This window comes from Heterobasidion irregulare, assembly GCF_000320585.1.
Source record: "Heterobasidion irregulare TC 32-1 unplaced genomic scaffold scaffold_03, whole genome shotgun sequence".
Taxonomy (NCBI): Eukaryota; Fungi; Basidiomycota; class Agaricomycetes; order Russulales; family Bondarzewiaceae; genus Heterobasidion; species Heterobasidion irregulare.
The window spans coordinates 2,653,766-2,671,803 of record NW_009258199.1 but is presented as its reverse complement, the minus strand read 5'-3'; the positions used below and the strand labels follow the sequence as shown (position 1 = coordinate 2,671,803).

Here is an 18,038-nt window from a genome sequence, read left to right as displayed (position 1 = left end):
GTCATAAGTAGTCATGCATCAGCATATAAATGGTAAACAGTCTGAGTCCAAGTCATGTGTGTAGCTCATGATCTTGTCCTGAGTCATATGTCTAAATGTGTGTCAAGTCACAGTCCTAGTCATTAATGTCTAAGTTTAATGAGACACCTAACCTTCTTTTCTGTTCATGTGCTAAGCACATGTTAGGATGTGGTCCTAACAACAATAGACTTTGGCACTAGTTGCTAATGAGCTTGTATACTTATAGACCTTACTAAGTTGTAAACTTTGGGACTTTGGGGTACGGGAAGGGTGTTATGATCACGTTCTATCGGGCCTACACGGCGGTCTATACCGATACGATCATCACAAATATCACGCGGCCTCACAGGTTGAGGCGTACACCGAGGTACAGATATTAACCTTGGTCATCCACTCCCAACGGATCATCTTATCGTTGGTCGAGTATCACGGGCCTATTGTATTAGCGGGCATGGAACGCCGCCTTATAAATTACTCACACACAGGGCATGAACCTCCTAGTCTCTCCTGGCCGGAAGGAGACCAACGGAGAAGCACAAGAGTAGTCGTTATTGAGAGAGACGACTTAGAGAATACCTACAGATACATATTCGGTATTCTCACGCCCTACTTCCCAAAGTAGTATAAAAGGCCCATAGAATAGGCTGACGATCTTCAGTCTATTCTCTTCGTTCAGTACTGTCTTCCTACAGTACTCCTTCGTTCTCCTGTATCTCCACATACAGGAACCTTCATTCGCTGTAGTCTTCCTACTACAGTCTTCATTGCTATATCGCAATACACTTCTGGCTCCTGTGCTACACGTACAGTTGAGACCATCGTTCCACACATCCTCCACGAGTGACCTAGGGAAGAACCTCCTACTCTTGGGGTTACCGACGAGCAGTCGTAACACTAGAATAGACTCTTCTGCCCCTACCTTGCTCGCACTAGCTTGCTGCCACACTCTCTCTCATAACCTTCCTCGGTGGGGATAATAGACCCCCATCAAGAAAGCGTTACTGCATACACTCTGGAGCAAGACCTAGGCCAGGAATACCCACCCGGCACTAGACTTATCAATAACCAACTCCGTCACAACAATCGCCCTATCCGGCGCGAAGGGGACTTCTGGGTCTACGAAGACAATAACGGAACTGCCCCTCCGAATTACGATAACTGCTCATACCGAAACGGGCGTTATTACTTCACACTTGAAGACGGAACAGAAGAAGAGGATATTTGGAACGAAACAGAAGCTCAGTGGGAACTAGCCCCACAATACAGGGAACCGGCGCCGGTAATCCCCGAAGACTCGGAGCAAGAGGAAACAACCTCGGAATCAGACTCCGATTCACTAGACCAAACACCGATCAACACCCGAAACGAACCACTCGCCGAAATGTCGGGACAAGCTTCGACTTCTACAAACACCCCTTCCGCGACAGTACAACCCGGAAGAGGGAAAGTCAAACTCCCAGACAATTACACAGGCGACCGCATTGAATCCCAGAAATTCATGCTCCAATGCCTCCTTCTCTTCGCAGCAGAATCCGATCGGTACAAGACCGATCAAGACAAAATATCCCTTGTGCTCTCATGCATGAGATACGGCACGGCGGGAGCTTGGGCGGAGAACTTCCTCCTCAAATCAGTAGGAGCGGATCCACCTACCGATCTAGGCACCTGGAAGGACTTTTTAGCCAAGTTCAAATTACAGTTCAGGGAGACGGGCAAGACCGACAAGGCGCGAAGCGCGCTTATGGCCTTCTCCCAAGGACGAATGACGGTTGATGAATACTCCAACCAATTCATTCTCATCGCCGCCGATGCCGACATCTCCGATAAAGAGCAAGTCCCTTACTTCCAACGCGGGTTAGACCCGCGCGTCATGGACAAAATATACGACAAGGAAGTTCAGCCAAAGGATACGATTCAGGACTGGATCAATACAGCCTGCGAAATAGATGGACGACTTCGAGCCAGAACAGCTCAAAAAGCCATCCTCGCCAACTCCACCTCCTTTCGAAGCGATTATCTGAATCGTTTTCATAACCAAATCTCTCCCCGCTACAATTCCACAAACGCCCCTCGCAGAATGAACAACCAGGTGGTTGACATGGACATCGACGCTACCAGAAAGCGTAACGCCGAAAGTCAAAAGAGAAAATTTGACGGCAAGCGAACCACCTCCTGTTCCAACTGCGGAAAGACAGGGCACTCTAGCGCTAACTGTTGGTCACCACGCAGAGGCGTTCGCCCAGTTCGAGGAAACTCGAAAAGACGCCTGGGTACGACAGGGAGAGGAAACCGCGCGGTTGATTTGGAGGGAGAAGACGACGCACCCGCTATGGGAAACCAAGCGGGAATATATCGAGGAATGGAGACAGAGGATGTTCATCGCAACAACCAGCGGGTACCACAACCTGGTCCTTCGATGGAACGTCCTCACTCTACCCCATCCGGACGACCCCAGACGAACCATGGGCAGCGCACTATGCTACCTAACGGACGACGGGGAGACGGAGGCGTCAGTCATTCTGCTCGAATCGGAGCAGTGCTCGGAGAATTAGGAGAAGATGAAGCCAGAGAAGTAATCTTGGGACACGCGGAGCGTTTTTCCTGACCTCTCCCTCACCAGCGAAGGAGAGAGGTCAAGGACGACCCGAGTTTGATGCCCGCACTTGTATTCGTATCGGAGCAATGAACGACCGTATCATCACCCCCATACGCCTGAACGTGAAAGTATCAAACAGGAGTCAAAACGCTGGAGCAAAGGCAACCATCGACTCGGCATGCGAAGGAGTCATAGTAAACGAAACCTGGGTCAAAAGACATCGTTTCCCCACCTATACACTCAACAACCCCATTCGCGTCCGGAACGTCGATGACACCATTAATAAAGCAGGTCTCATCCGATCCGCTTTGGATGTGAACCTCACCATTCGGGACATCAGAGGACGAACGCACACTGAGCGCGTCCAGATGTTTATCTCCAATCTAGGGAAAGACGACCTTATCCTAGGAACAGATTGGCTGAAATACCACGATCCCTCCATCGAGTGGAGGCGACGTGAAGTGCACTTTGATCGGTGCCCCCAGAAATGCCAGCAACCACATGGGTTCACCAGGGCAAGGGAAGAACCGCCATACAGCAGACGGTTACCAAACGTGGAGCCACGGCACAAACCACGCATCAATGAGCGCGAAAAACAGCGCCTCGAACATCTCCGAAGACTATCGGAAGATGTAGGACTCCGCGATCACAGCGGAACGTTTGGCGTCCGACTACGAGCATACCTCAAAAGGAAATGGCTCCTAAAGGACATAAGGAAATACGCAGAAGAGAAACGAAAGGCTCAAGACAAGCCATCTCTTTCACCAAACGGGGGAGACCCTGATCTCCCAGACAAACCCTCAGGAAAACAGGCCACCCGGGACCCAGTTATTCGGAAACTGGCCCCCGAACCGTCAGGATTTGCCAGTTTCGATCAAGACCTGGAAGACGAAATTATCGTCACCAATCTAAAGGAAAGAGTTCCCAAGGCGCATCACGAATTTTTGGACATCTTTAGCGAACGAAAGTCGCAGCGACTCCCAGAACACACCTACTGGGACCATGCCATCGACTTGAAACCAACCTTCAAACCTCAAGTGCCCAAAATCTACGCCCTGAGCCCAGAGAAACACGACGAATTAGGAAAATTCATCAAGGAGCATCTGGAGAGAGGAACCATCCGTCGATCCACCTCGCAAACAGCAGCCCCATTTTTCTTTATAGGGAAAAAGGATGGAAAACTACGCCCGGTACAGGACTATCGCCACTTAAATTCGCACACCATCCCGAATGTGTGCCCCCTTCCACTAATCCAGGAACTACTGGATGTGATAAAAGGGGCCATCATTTTTAGCAAATTGGACGTGCGATGGGGATACAACAATATACGCATCAAAGAGGGAGATGAGTGGAAGGCGAGCTTCATTACTCCGTTAGGTTCTTACGAACCCACGGTGATGTTTTTCGGCCTGACCAACTCACCAGCCACCTTCCAAGCTATGATGAACATGATCTTCAGAGAGCTCATCACAGCCCGGAAGATAACCGTATATATGGACGACATCCTCGTCTTCTCCAAAACTATGGTGGAACACGTCAAAATCCTAAACCAGGTTTTCCAAATCCTACGCGACAACGATCTATATTTGAAACCCGAAAAATGCGAGTTTTACAAGGAAAAGCTCCAATACCTGGGATATACAATTTCAAAAGACCATGTCGCCATGGAGGACTCAAAGGTGGACGCAATAAAAGATTGGCCAATCCCACGTACAGTCCGCGACATTCGTTCCTTCCTGGGTCTAGGGAATTTTTACAGGCGCTTTATTGACAAGTTCTCACTCATCGCGCGCCCCCTACACGACCTCACCAAAAAGGACGAGAAATGGAACTGGACTGCAAAATGCCAAGAAGCTTTCGAACGATTAAAGAAAGCTTTTATCAGTAAACCTGTCTTGAACTATCCAGATCCCATGCACCCATATCGACTAGTAACGGACGCATCACTAATCGCCTATGGAGCTACCCTTCTACAAGAAGGAAAAGATGGTGACTGGCACCCAGTCGCTTTCCTCTCTGGATCGTTTTCACCAGCAGAGCGGAATTACGACGTTCACGACCGGGAACTCTTGGCTATAATCAAAGCGTTGGAACATTGGAATCACTACCTCGAAGGCGCACGACACCCCTTCGAGATTTGGACAGATCATAAAAACCTGGAACACTTCCAAACGGCGCGAGACCTGTCACGACGACACGCCCGTTGGAGCCTTTATTTGAGCAGATTCGACTTTACACTCAGCTATAAAGCAGGATCAACAAATCACTCCGATGCTCTGTCCAGGCGTCCAGATCTAAGTGAGGGGGTAGAATCTGACAACAAATCCCAAATTTTACTCCCGGCCAAGCTTTTCAACAAATCCGACAAAACATTGGTAGAACCATCCCCGACACGGCACATAAAGTCCACGGAAATCGCCTCCTCAAACCTCATTTCCCTCATCCGACACTCGAAATCGGAACATGATGCCTTAACAAGGGTAGCCCTCGCAAAGCTCTTACGAGTAGGACCACAAGGGATGAGAGGATTATTGGGACATTGGACACACGAAGACGGAATCACCAGACGCAACGGCCACATATGCGTCCCCAAAGACGACGTCATCCGAAGACTCATCGTCAAAACACATCATGATACACCCGCGGTAGGACACCCGGGCAGAGCAAAAACATTGGAAATAGTGCAACGACACTACTGGTGGCAAAACATGACTAAATTCGTCCACGAATATGTGGATGGATGTGCCATATGTCAATCTACGAAGAATTTGACACACAGGACACACCCACCTATCCACCCTTTGGAAACCACCAACGTTCCCTGGCGATTCATCTCGACAGATTTCGTCACGGACCTACCCGAAAGCAAAGGTTTCGACTCAATCAACGTGGTAGTGGATCAAGGTCTGTCAAAAGGCATAGTCATCACCCCATGCAAGAAAACGATCACGGCAGAAGAAACAACCGTGCTTTTCCAAAACAATGTTTTCAATCGACATGGACTGCCGACCAAAATAGTGTCCGATCGGGGCCCTCAATTTGCGGCCAAATTCACCCGAGAACTCTGGAAACGGCTAGGAATCACCGCCGCTCTCAGCACGGCGTATCATCCCCAAACAGATGGAGAGACGGAACGGGTAAACCAGGAGATCGAGCAATTCCTGAGAACGTTCTGCAACTACCATCAGGACAATTGGGTAGACCTTTTGCCGTTCGCCGAATTCTCACACAACACACGGAAACACTCGGCCACCGGGAAATCCCCTTTCGAAGTGCTATACGGTTTCAATCCCCCCTATTCAGCTGACACGGCGCTGGAGACAAAGGTACCTGCGGTAGCTGAACGCATTAGGACGATCACAGAAGTTCAGGAAGAAGCCGCTGCTAGCTTACAAATAGCCAGCAATTACGCCAAAGACCGGGATCTTCACAAGAAACTTCCCCAATGGGAGGAAGGAGACCAAGTATGGTTAGAAGGAACCCATATCCGGACAACCCATCCTAAGTTCAAGCTCGCCCCCAGGCGATATGGCCCCTTCAAAATACTGGGAAAAGTAGGAACCCTGGCGTACAAGCTCCAAATTCCTCCGCAGTGGAAAATCCACCCGGTGTTCCACGCCGCCGTGCTCACCAAATATAGAGAAACCGAAGCCCACGGAGAGAACTTCGCGCGACCAATACCGGAGGTATTGAACGATGAAGAACATTACGAAGTAGAAATGATCGTGGATTCAAAACGGCAAGGACGGGGAACCAAATACTTGGTCAAATGGATGGGATATCCCGAAGCAGACAACACCTGGGAGCCCTACACTCTCCTAAAGGGAACAGCGGAAGAAGCCATGAAAGATTTCCATGACCAATACCCAGACAAACCCCGTCCGGGAACAGCCTGAGAGGAGGGACGAAAGATCATAAAAGGAGCGACAAGAGGACTCCAACAAGAACATCTTCTCACCTTCTTTCCCTCTCAAACACTTTCCCCCATCCGAATGCTCCTCCACGACGACCACGATGCTTCGTCTCCATCCAGAAACTCCTCCCCCGATGTCGTCCTTATGGTCGCCAATCCAGATGTCGAACGAGTGGAAAGAGGAACAAGTCCTCACCGACCAGATGCTGGACGAATTGATAGAGGAACAAGTCCTCAACAACCAGGATCTACCGGGGTCCTCCTCACCCCTCATATCAACAACTTCTCCGACGACGACGCCGAAGACTATGCCAAGTTCAAGGAAAGGGAAAGAACCCGAAGACCCTCACCGGAGAGGGCCTCACGAAATACACCACGGCATGAAAGTTCTGATGACCGAAACCAGTCGAGCCTTGGCCCATTACCAGTGGGAGTTTCACCTCCTAGTGAGGGCACGCGTCCTAGTGGAGTTGCAGGTCCCTCGGGATTTCGAGCAAGAACGGCAGCTCAACTCCCAAGCCATGGAGAAGCTGAACCAATACCAGTTCTATCAGAAACTGCACCTGCGCCAGTACCAACTAGTGGATCGATTCCCAGCTCCATGGGAGGACCTACCCCTCGTACAGATCCTCACGCCGGAGAACTGGAGCGACACGCGGACGCGCTCCTCCAGCGGAACACCATCTCCGCGGACAACCCGGGAATGAACATAGCGACGTACCTCGACGACTGGCTAGTGCCAGTCTCCAGATCAGGACGCTTGCCCTCCAAACCGACCCGGACACAGCCTCCTGGTACGCCCATAATGACGGGCGACCCCGAGCCCTCCTCATCCACCCTGACGAGTTCTCCCAATATGTCAACCGAGAGCTCCTTCCAGCTCTCCTCTTTGGAGGAGAACTGGGAAACGTCCAACCAAGCAGAACCGACCCTTTCCGAGTTGTCACTTGGAACGTACCACGTCCCGGAGAACATCCCACGCCTGTACCAAATCCAAGAAGGGTTCCGCGTACGGTCGTGGAGCGCCCTCCACCGAGACAACGAGAGGTTCCTACAGCGCATAGCCATACCGCGACTCCCCCCGCTCACCGGATACGAAGTTTTCCCTTATCCCAAGGAAATACCGACGAGGAGGAACCGCCCGTCTATCGAAGAAATGAGGGAAGGCGAAGTCGGGGAAACCAGGCAACCCTCGGACGCGGAACAACTGCTGGCCGGAGTATTCGACACCGGCCTGGATCGCCTCCTCCTAGTGCTCAATTTCGTACGAACGAAAGAGAGGATAACCGAAGTAGCCGCAGAACTCGCCGCGCTGATTCGGAGGCTCGAAGAAATAGCTCTTGGACTAGATCCGAGCTCGATGCATGGGATGCTCTAGACGATCCAGGAAATTACGACGACGCGGACCCCTACTACCGACCCGACGAAGGGGGCGGGGATTATCAAGGACCTTTTGATTATTAAACGGACTAATAACAGGGCATAGGGAGAAGAAAGGGGGTAAGGAAGTTGAGGAACTCCTTCCCCTGACACACAAAACACATCCGAAACGATGTAAAACTACAATCGTCCGCAACGACGTAAAACTAGGATCGTCCCTCAAGACGTTAAACTGTACGACCTCGTCCGAAAGAGACGTTAAACTACCCCGCGTCCGGAATGACGTCTAAACTATCGGACCTGCATGTCTTAAAACTGTGAAAAGATAAGAAGGCAGGGGAAGTACCTGACCATTTAGTCCTAGGTTCAAATGATGGTACGAATCAAGGACAACAGCGGGCATAATTCCACGTACGACCTACGGCGGAACCTTTCACATCCTCGCTGTCAAGGAGTTAATCTGACAGATGCATCGAGCGTCCCATTTGGATCCTCAGTTTTACAGGGTTTTTTCCGCATTAGGGAACCCTCTACATGACATATACTCTACTCGTAGGTGTCGACAAGCAGGCCCTTCGCCTTGGTACAGCGAAGTGCCCATACATAACCGGTTGCAAGTCCGAGTCAAGAAATTATGATGCATAACTCGTATCGTGAACCCTCACAGTCAAGGTCTGACTGGTGTTTTGGGACGTCCCACTTTGGATCTCCCGTTTTACAGGATCGTTTCCGCATTAGGGGATCCTACAGCTGGCGCATGAGATGATGTAGAGAGCGGGCCGCCTCTACCTCACAAGTCTTCCTAATGATGCGAGGCCACAAATTACATCCGGAACGATGTAAAACTACCAAAGGCTTGGTCCGCAATGACTATAAACTACTAGGGTCCGCAATGACGTTAAACTAGTCCTCGTCCGAAACGACGGAAAACTATCCCTCGTCCGAGATGACGTTAAACTACCATTGACCAAAGGAGCGTGGTTGCATTCTGGCGAAGCGCGGAAGGACTCGCGTCCCAGAACCCTGCCTATAAAAGGTCGAAGCGCTTCCGATATTCACTCGCTTTTCAGTAAAAGAATATCGGGTCGTCTTGGTTCAAATCCAAGCGAGGGGTCTGAGGACATGGAAGAGCAAGCATCTCTTCATGGAGCGCTCAGTCTAGTCCTGGAGTCGAAGTACAAGAAATTCCGCTCCAAGACCTAGTCAGGAGGCAACTAGGACACGTGCCTCGAGTCGAAGATCTAGTGGGAAGGGACTAGGTCACGCGACTCTCATCTGGCCCACATAGCGGAAGAACGACAAGAGCGGGCCACTCATCCAAAAGTCTATTCCGCCATTTGTCCGCGACGACGTAAAACTAGGTCTGCGTCCGCAACGACGATAAACTACGAAGCGTCCGGGATGACGTTAAACTAAGCATCGTTTTTCCACAATATTTGTGGCGAAACGACGTCCGCGATGACGCTAAACTATTGTCCCTTTCTACATAGGGATTGTTCGAGGCCATTTTTGCAATGAAAATGGCATCGACGTCCGCAACGACGGTAAACTACGGGCATCCGAAACGATGTAAAACTACTGTCCCTTCATCCTAGGGATCGTGCGTGGCGATCTTGACAAGATACCGCGCGTCCGCGACGACGTTAAACTAGCGCCCCTGGACATAGGGGTTGTCATTGACGTCCAATCCCCTGGACACCAATGCGTCCGCGATGACGTTAAACTACTTGCTCCCGATCGCATGGGAGTTGTGATTCATCACTCTGGTGCTGAGTCGTCCGCAATGACACAAAACTATTTGCTCCTTACCGTATAGGAGTTGTGGATTGACCGCCATGGTGTCAATCAGTCCGCAATGACATTAAACTACGTGCTCCTTACCGAATAGGAGTTGTGATTGTTGACTAAGACCCTGGTCATCAATCGTCCGCAACGACGTTAAACTACTTGTCCCTTTTAGCATAGGGATCATCGGTCGACATCATTCTTGACGAGAATATGTCGACAACGTCCGAGATGACGTTAAACTACCCTCATCCTCGGAGGAAAAGCCTATCGTGACTCGAGGGACACAGTCAGACGATAGCCCGCCTAATGCACGGCGTTAAACTGCAGGTCCGCCTACCTCACGGCGTTAAACTGAGCGGTCTCATAACTTTGAGGCGTTACAAGTTATCCGGTTTGATATAGCATAAACCGTCCATCATGCCTCAGTGGAATCTGGAGCGGGAAAAGTCTGGTCTATGGCCCTATGCACACAACCGATGGAAATTCCGGCGTGCAGAAACATCTTTCCCCACAGGTATTCCATGTTGATGATGAAGGACGTCCGCAAAGACGATAAACTACGGATCGTCCGAAACGACGATAAACTACGGACCGTCCCGCATGACGTTTAAACTGCCAGTCGTGGATATATCTCGCAACCCGACAAATATATCAGCTGTGGTCTTGATGCCTATTCGTGCAAGCGAACGGGCAGACTTGGAAAAGGAGTCAGACTCCTCCTTATTCCTCGATGCCCCTTCAAGTCTAATTCTCTTCACATCCTTGCCTCAAACCCAATACGCATAGTGAATCAAACAAACTCTGGACGTCGAACTAACTCACCGGAGATGAGCCCACCGTATGGGGGCGATACTGCTTGGGATTTATGGCTGCAACCTCACCGGAGATGAGCTCACCGTATGGGAGCGATACTGCTTGGGACGTTAAGATGGTAGTCTGGGGAAGTAGGCCTAAGCCTTTGTAAAGCGATCAACCTACTTGTCCGTGGACACCATCCTCTGAACGCCAAGAGGAACAACAAAAATCACGAGGATAACGACTATCCTGGAAACACTGAGGTTTGGCCCTCGGAGAAGGAAGAAGAAGAACCTGATGACACGAACTGGAACCCACATGCTAGAGTTTCTATTCATCCATACACCACTCGCATTCATACGCCTTTCTTGACACCTGTCCGGCGTCGACCGGACTGACATCCTGGCTTGAGAACCCGGGAAAGATCACAACAACCGAGGGGTGAAGGAAGAACATCCCATAGAGCGGAGGAGTGGTACCCTCACGACTCGACAAACAAACAGCTCAACGGAGATGGAAAACTCCTAGAGGATCAAACGACGTAAGTCGGTCTTCCTCCCAGAAAACGAAGTCATGTCTCGGAAGTCGCATCCGGAGACCATCGTTGGATCAAGAAAGCAAATCGTATATGGAGTGGCGATGAAGCGCACAGCGCTGTCCTACCAGGCGAATAGGACGTAGAAAGGGGGTATTGTTATGATCACGTTCTATCGGGCCTACACGGCGGTCTATACCGATACGATCATCACAAATATCACGCGGCCTCACAGGTTGAGGCGTACACCGAGGTACAGATATTAACCTTGGTCATCCACTCCCAACGGATCATCTTATCGTTGGTCGAGTATCACGGGCCTATTGTATTAGCGGGCATGGAACGCCGCCTTATAAATTACTCACACACAGGGCATGAACCTCCTAGTCTCTCCTGGCCGGAAGGAGACCAACGGAGAAGCACAAGAGTAGTCGTTATTGAGAGAGACGACTTAGAGAATACCTACAGATACATATTCGGTATTCTCACGCCCTACTTCCCAAAGTAGTATAAAAGGCCCATAGAATAGGCTGACGATCTTCAGTCTATTCTCTTCGTTCAGTACTGTCTTCCTACAGTACTCCTTCGTTCTCCTGTATCTCCACATACAGGAACCTTCATTCGCTGTAGTCTTCCTACTACAGTCTTCATTGCTATATCGCAATACACTTCTGGCTCCTGTGCTACACGTACAGTCGAGACCATCGTTCCACACATCCTCCACGAGTGACCTAGGGAAGAACCTCCTACTCTTGGGGTTACCGACGAGCAGTCGTAACAAAGGGCTGGAGCTGTCCAGCTTTTCTAGTGCACTAAGCATGATCAAATAGACTACTAGACTGCATGGATCTGTCACCATTGCTATAGTAGATAGTAACAATGAACTGATGTTGCTATCAAGTCTCTCTCATATTCTTGTCAACTACCCAAACATTACTCAATGGCTGAGAATTGCATTGTTCTTACAGCTATTTCAACTTGTCAATCACCTTAAAGAGTACTTGTTATGGCACTTATTGCCTAATGCTGAGGGCCTTTTTTTCAAGTTGCCAAAGACTATGCAAGGCTTCTGTGTAGTGATGCTTGATATGTATCCCCTAACATGAATTTGCTTAGATCCATGCTATTTGGAAGGACACTATAGACCATAGTGTCATATGGTGAGACACTTTATAGTTGGAGGATAGGAAATAGTCTAATTGACATGCCAACTAATTCTAGAGAATTGTTGCCTAGACTGACTTAGGTTTTCCTTCTTTCTCAGAGTAGCTTAGTTGTTCATTAATAAGGGTAATTCTCTATTTATATAGTGGTACTAGTTTATCTTACTATGCAAAGCTGTGTGCCTGTGTTGAGAGGTATATGGATTCTAAGGGAGTAGTTACTAGCATGTCATTAAGTATGTTGTTCCTATGAAGGTACTATGTATTAGAATTGGTAGAGTAGCTTGAGAAATACTTTTCTAAATTTGGACTCTTTCTATTTGAAAGAATCTAAAAGATGAGCATGATAAAGAAATAAGACTAGGATATTAGCATCTGGAAAGCCACTCCCTTGTATTAAGCTTTAATTAGCTATAATTGATGCTCTGCTACTAAATTGTGAAAAATTAGAATTAGACATTTTCAACTTACCCCTTCTCTAAACCTGTTTAAATTAGATATAATTTTCCTAAATTAGGAATTATTAAGAGTGATTATAACTTGATATTTTGGAAAAATAGTAATAAATCAAATATCATAGTTCTTATAGCCTTCTTATAGAGTCATGTTTATTAAAGCACTAGTTAAATACCTAAACACAAAATATATCTTATAATAAACTTGCCTTTTGCAAAAGTTAAACCAATAACCTTATGTATACAAGTACCTGAGCCAGATGCTCTAAGCCACTAAGCCATAAGGTCTAATATATTAACTTGGTAATCTAAATAAGTGGACGTGATACAGGCAATCTCAACATCTCTAATTTTATTCAACATTTATCTTTTCTCTATTTAATAAATAAATGAATCAATGTATGCCCAAAAAGTTAGGCCTTTTAGGATTTAGTTTAAACACTAGCTAATTGTTAGGACTGCATCCTAACACGTGCTTGGCACGTGGACGGAAGGGAAGGTCAGGTGTTTCCTCAGACTCGAACTGTTAACGACTAGGACTGTGACTTGACATGTGTCTAGGCACATGACTCAGGACATGGTCATGAGCTACACACATGACTTGGACTCAGACTGTTTATCATTTATATGCTGAAGCATGAACGCTTACATACTATGATCTCTTTCTTATTGTGCTTACTGATGTCGATCATGATCGGTTCCTGATTGCATATTGCTGCGGACAGACATTTGATATACTTACTATACATAGTTACATCGAAGAGCCGCGGAGTATGAACAATGACTGCAGCTTACATGCATCGATCGTTGATAGTACTTAGTGTTTAGAAGCACGGACCATATGTCCGTCTCACCCTAAATAGCCCTGTACTATATATAGGAGAGCTGAGCTTCTTAGAAGCCTCAGCTCGTTCACTTCGTATACAATCTTGATCTCTGCACTGCGCCTAGCGTCTGGCTCCTTCCAAGCCCACGCATCGCGAACTCTGTCAGATCAATTGAATCATACCTAGTCTGACGAAGCACTGGATTTGTCTCAAAGCCCTTATCATTCTCCCATCTCTATCGCTTATCAAGGACTCGCTGCTTATCGAGTCGTTCGCTGGGATCCACCCAAAGTGATCTGCTCTATCGGAGAAGACTTGTTCGTTCCTGAAGAACATTGGTCAATTATAAATAATCATCTTCTCCACTTGTTCGAAGACAAGATCAATAGTAACCAAGGCTTCTTGGATCACGCACGCAGACGAGCCATCGTCTTCATTCGTTGGGCAGTCAATCTTAGTTTTAGCTTAGGGAACCCTACTTAGTGCATTAAGTGCACGTGATAAGCCTAGCAGCTTAATACTAATAAGATAATAAACTAATAGAAAATAAATAATACACTTTATATAGGGTAAAAACAAATTATAGTGCTCACACAATTTAGATTTAGAATATATAAAACTATGATTGAGTATAATATTCAATAGGACTCTATTAGTATAGACAATGCTACCTTAATTTGCAAATTTGATTAAGAACATGATTATGAATAATTAGCCATAATTATCCCAAATTAGTATTATTAATGATTATCAATAATTCAGATCTAATAAAAGAAAAGGGTTTTCCAAATGGCCACTAGTGAGGTAAATAGTGGGAACAAGGGTATATGTATGGCATGCCTATGTATAAATAAGCACAATATTGTTAGAAATGATCTTAATATGCTTGGTGCACATATTTTCTGTATAGCAGGCAAATATATCATTCTGGCATTATATACCAACATGACTGTCTTTTCACAGCCCAATAGCTAGAGGGAAACACCAAGTTTGAGCATATTCTATATAATAAGGCAATAAACAATATAGATAGTTCTGAAAATTTTAATATTAATAGTGATGATGATTGTGTGCTGCACAAGACAGTATTGACCACTGTACTGATCAACAAGGTCTACAAGGCTGTATGTAGCATATCCCTAAGCCTAATCCATATGTTGTATTATGTAATAACCAGTAGCAGGCATCAGCTGATAATGACAACTTTGATGATCTTGTGTGCAAGGCCAAGATACCAAGGTCTTCATAGCCTCTTGTGGCAGCTGCCAAGCTGCTAACAAAGTGGCTAGGGGCATTAATGCACATTTCTCTCTTTCTATGTCTCTTGTAAAGGCAGCTGAAAAGTTAGCAAAAGAGCCACAAGATAATGGTGCAGGCATATATGAAGGAGAGTAATATGCTAAAACAGCATAGAATATGCCACATCTTTACCTTCTCACTGATAGAGCAGTAGTACTTACTATTTCTCACTGCTAATCAAAGACTTCATGGTGTGGAATTAGTGCTAATATCATAAAATCAGAAACTATCTTTTTAGCCATAGAAAGAGGTGGTTCCCAATTTGGAAATTAAATCCAATGCTCACAAGGTGTTGCTCCTAATTAGGAAATTAGACACTTTTAGATGCTATTAACACTTTTGGATATTTTTAGATACTATTAGATATAATCCAGAGCTAATGCAAAGGGGTGGTTTTCTAGATATGCCTGGTAAGCCCTCTTTCTTTATAATAATGCATACTTGCACTAACCATTGTTTAAGGGTTTCTACTGTAAAAAATGCCTACATCTATAGAATAGAGCATAGTACTCCTCAAAATCTTTTATGGCTAGTCAGTTCTATACTTACTAGCAAACTTATCTAGGAGGCCTTCTTCCTTCATAGCCTTATGTGACAGCCATGACAAATCTGAATTTCTTGTTCTTAGTGATGGTTCTTAACTGGATCACCTCTATAAAGCCCTTAAAGCCCAGAAAACTGCAATGATTGGCCTAGGACAAAAGCTATGAAACCATGCATATGAGCAGTGTTATACCACTGAAGAAAGAAGCAGCAGTATTTATATGTTTAGACCTTGTTTTTATTTATTTATCTAATCCTTTTTTGTATGCAGATGCTTTTTGTGCCATTGTCTATGATAGAGTGATAGTGGGACACCTATGCTATACCTACCACAACTATTAACAACCCCTTTCAGCTTAATAAGTAAAATATTGTGCCAAGCACTCTTGGAAAGAAAGTGTCTATTATGTTATAATTTGTAGCAGACTAATTGAGCATGGGTTTTAGACCTATAACCTACTAGACCATTGTGTATTCAAAAAATATAGTGTTAAGGAACATTCCACCATATTTAAGCTATAAAAGCACCTTAAATGTTGAAAGGCCATACTTATTAAGGACTTGATGGATATTAATAGACTAGAGGCAGATCCTATAACTTTTATGGCTAATAATAATGCCACCAAGATTAAAGAGCTAATTGTCTATGCAGAAAAGTCTTCAATAGGCAATATCTGATTACATGCCTAATTTAGGTATTCAAGGATCTACAGTGAGCAGCTTTATATTATAATGTATAGAGTTATTCTCAGATGAGCAATGTTTTATGGCTTAGAGGTAGTAAATGATATCTGTATGAGTATCTCTCTTAAATTGCATTGCTCTATGCTAATTGTTGTAATAGTTATTTCCATATATGCTATTTTTAACCATACAATCCCTTTCAAATGTTATCTTCTACAACAACAACTGCCATCTCAAATAGCATATCACAAAGCTCAATGATCAATATTTTGTATCATATGCTCTTTTTATTGATATCTTTCACATGAAGTCAAAGTATAAAGAGTGAGATGAGTTTTGTGGTCAATATTGCAATCCAGCTCTCTTTGAGGAATTAATGGTAGGTGGTAAGTGGTGGTTTAACTCATCTATAGTAGAGATGACAAATATGTGGTTTGGGAGCTTTTATTTTATTGTACACAAAATGTATAAGGACCACTATGATTTCTTTTTAGATAGAATAATCAGATGATGGAATGCCATAATTATTGATGGTCTTTATTCTTATAATGTCATATGCTACTAGATACCTAGTTTGTCCTTATTTGCATAGTATCATTGTTTCAACTGTACTATAAACACATCACAAAAACCATTAGAATTCTATTTAAATGTAAAGTAAATAAAATTGTGTCTACATTGTATTGAAGATTAGGCAGAAATTGTACTATAGAGGGGTCAAAAAATAAGGGGCATAAAAACATGGGTACATAATTATTTCATGAAAACATACATCTCACTATCTATAACTATCCAACTCTGGCTTAGAGGGTAAAGTAAGAGAGCTTCTTTAGAGTGGTTTGCAATGTTCATTCCCTATAAAACATTATCTACAACCCTAGAAAACACTTTGATACTATGTATAAGGCCCTGTAGATTGTAAAAGTTGAGATTGTCATTGACTGGATAAGTGGCTAGTTTATAAGAGGAGCTTATATTCTTTACCTCTATAGTGTACTCTTATGAACATTTGAGGTCTTTCTGGATAAGTAAGATTGTCACCTCTAGAATAATCATGTAATTCATAAAATCAAATGCAAGAATTATCCATATTATTTGATTATGGATAAGATTGAATAATATGATTAAGCTTTAATAAATAAGTTCCTTCTCCCTAAGTCCATAGCTATTAAGGTGTTAGCAATCAGAAACTAATACAAGAGAATAAACAAAATATACTATCCAGTCCCTATGTTCTCAAAAGACCCATATTTACCTACTATACTTAACATATTCTTGCTATTTATTGTCACAATCAACTCCATAAGCCCATTGTAGAATGAACTAGAAGTTTGGTCCAATATTATCAAGCACAGTGTAATATAGTTATTAATAATATAATAGGAAATAATAGAGAAGTTGACACTTGGCCAGTATCCCAGTGAGTTGCTAGCTTGTTCAATTGCTTATAGCTCAAGTCTATGGCATTTACAGTGCTCACCAGTTCTATAATAAGAATGGACCTTATAATGGTGATAGTTGGTGTTATTGGAGATGCCACTATAGGGATTGGGTACACTAATAGTATCTAGTACCCTACAGAGTTCCTAAAGGGTTGCCAAAGGATTTCCTGGGTAAGGCTTATCATTATAGGGATATAAAGATTTGTTATTAGGTTTGTCATTATTCCACAACTCATTCCCTTTATACTATATTATGGATAGGCTCCCAAATAAGTCTCCTTTTTTTGCTTGGGTATATTATAAGTTGTTTAGGATCTTCCATCCAAGGGTACTTCCAATTGAATTCCTTCTCTTTCATAATTTTTTTTTGAGTAGAACATCATCTGTAGTCACATTTATCCTATCCTTTAGTCTTTCTATCATTCTCTTGAGCCTTTTAGCCTTAGCAATCAATTCTGTGTATTATATAACAAAGTGAGTCCAAGTTCCAAATTCTAAGTGTCCTAGCTTCTAAAAAGCAGCCTTAAGGTCTTGGCTATCCAAATAAGTCTTTATTGCCTTATTGTACATTGAATTTGTATATAGCTCATTATGAAA

At 44.9% G+C, this 18,038-nt stretch overlaps 4 protein-coding genes across 4 annotated transcripts; all 4 read left to right on the top strand.

Annotated features, from left to right (window-relative positions):
* Nucleotides 1-1,402: 1,402 nt before the first annotated feature.
* HETIRDRAFT_313492 (uncharacterized protein) lies at nt 1,403-2,626 on the top strand (the record flags this gene model as incomplete). The annotated part of the gene is made up of 1 exon (XM_009546001.1): nt 1,403-2,626. The coding sequence occupies one exon, from the start codon at nt 1,403-1,405 to the stop codon at nt 2,624-2,626; it is 1,224 nt and encodes a 407-aa protein (XP_009544296.1).
* Nucleotides 2,627-2,703: 77 nt separating this feature from the next.
* HETIRDRAFT_48488 (uncharacterized protein) lies at nt 2,704-3,069 on the top strand (the record flags this gene model as incomplete). Its single annotated transcript, XM_009544944.1, has 1 exon — nt 2,704-3,069. A coding segment is annotated over one exon (366 nt), but the record flags the coding sequence as incomplete, so codon positions are not given.
* Nucleotides 3,070-6,609: 3,540 nt separating this feature from the next.
* HETIRDRAFT_171160 (uncharacterized protein) lies at nt 6,610-7,908 on the top strand (the record flags this gene model as incomplete). The annotated part of the gene is made up of 1 exon (XM_009546000.1): nt 6,610-7,908. One exon carries the CDS (start codon nt 6,610-6,612, stop codon nt 7,906-7,908), a length of 1,299 nt encoding a protein of 432 aa, XP_009544295.1.
* Nucleotides 7,909-16,330: 8,422 nt separating this feature from the next.
* Nucleotides 16,331-16,510, top strand: HETIRDRAFT_313427 (uncharacterized protein; the record flags this gene model as incomplete). The annotated part of the gene is made up of 1 exon (XM_009545999.1): nt 16,331-16,510. A coding segment is annotated over one exon (180 nt), but the record flags the coding sequence as incomplete, so codon positions are not given.
* Between the last annotated feature and the right edge of the window lie 1,528 nt (nt 16,511-18,038).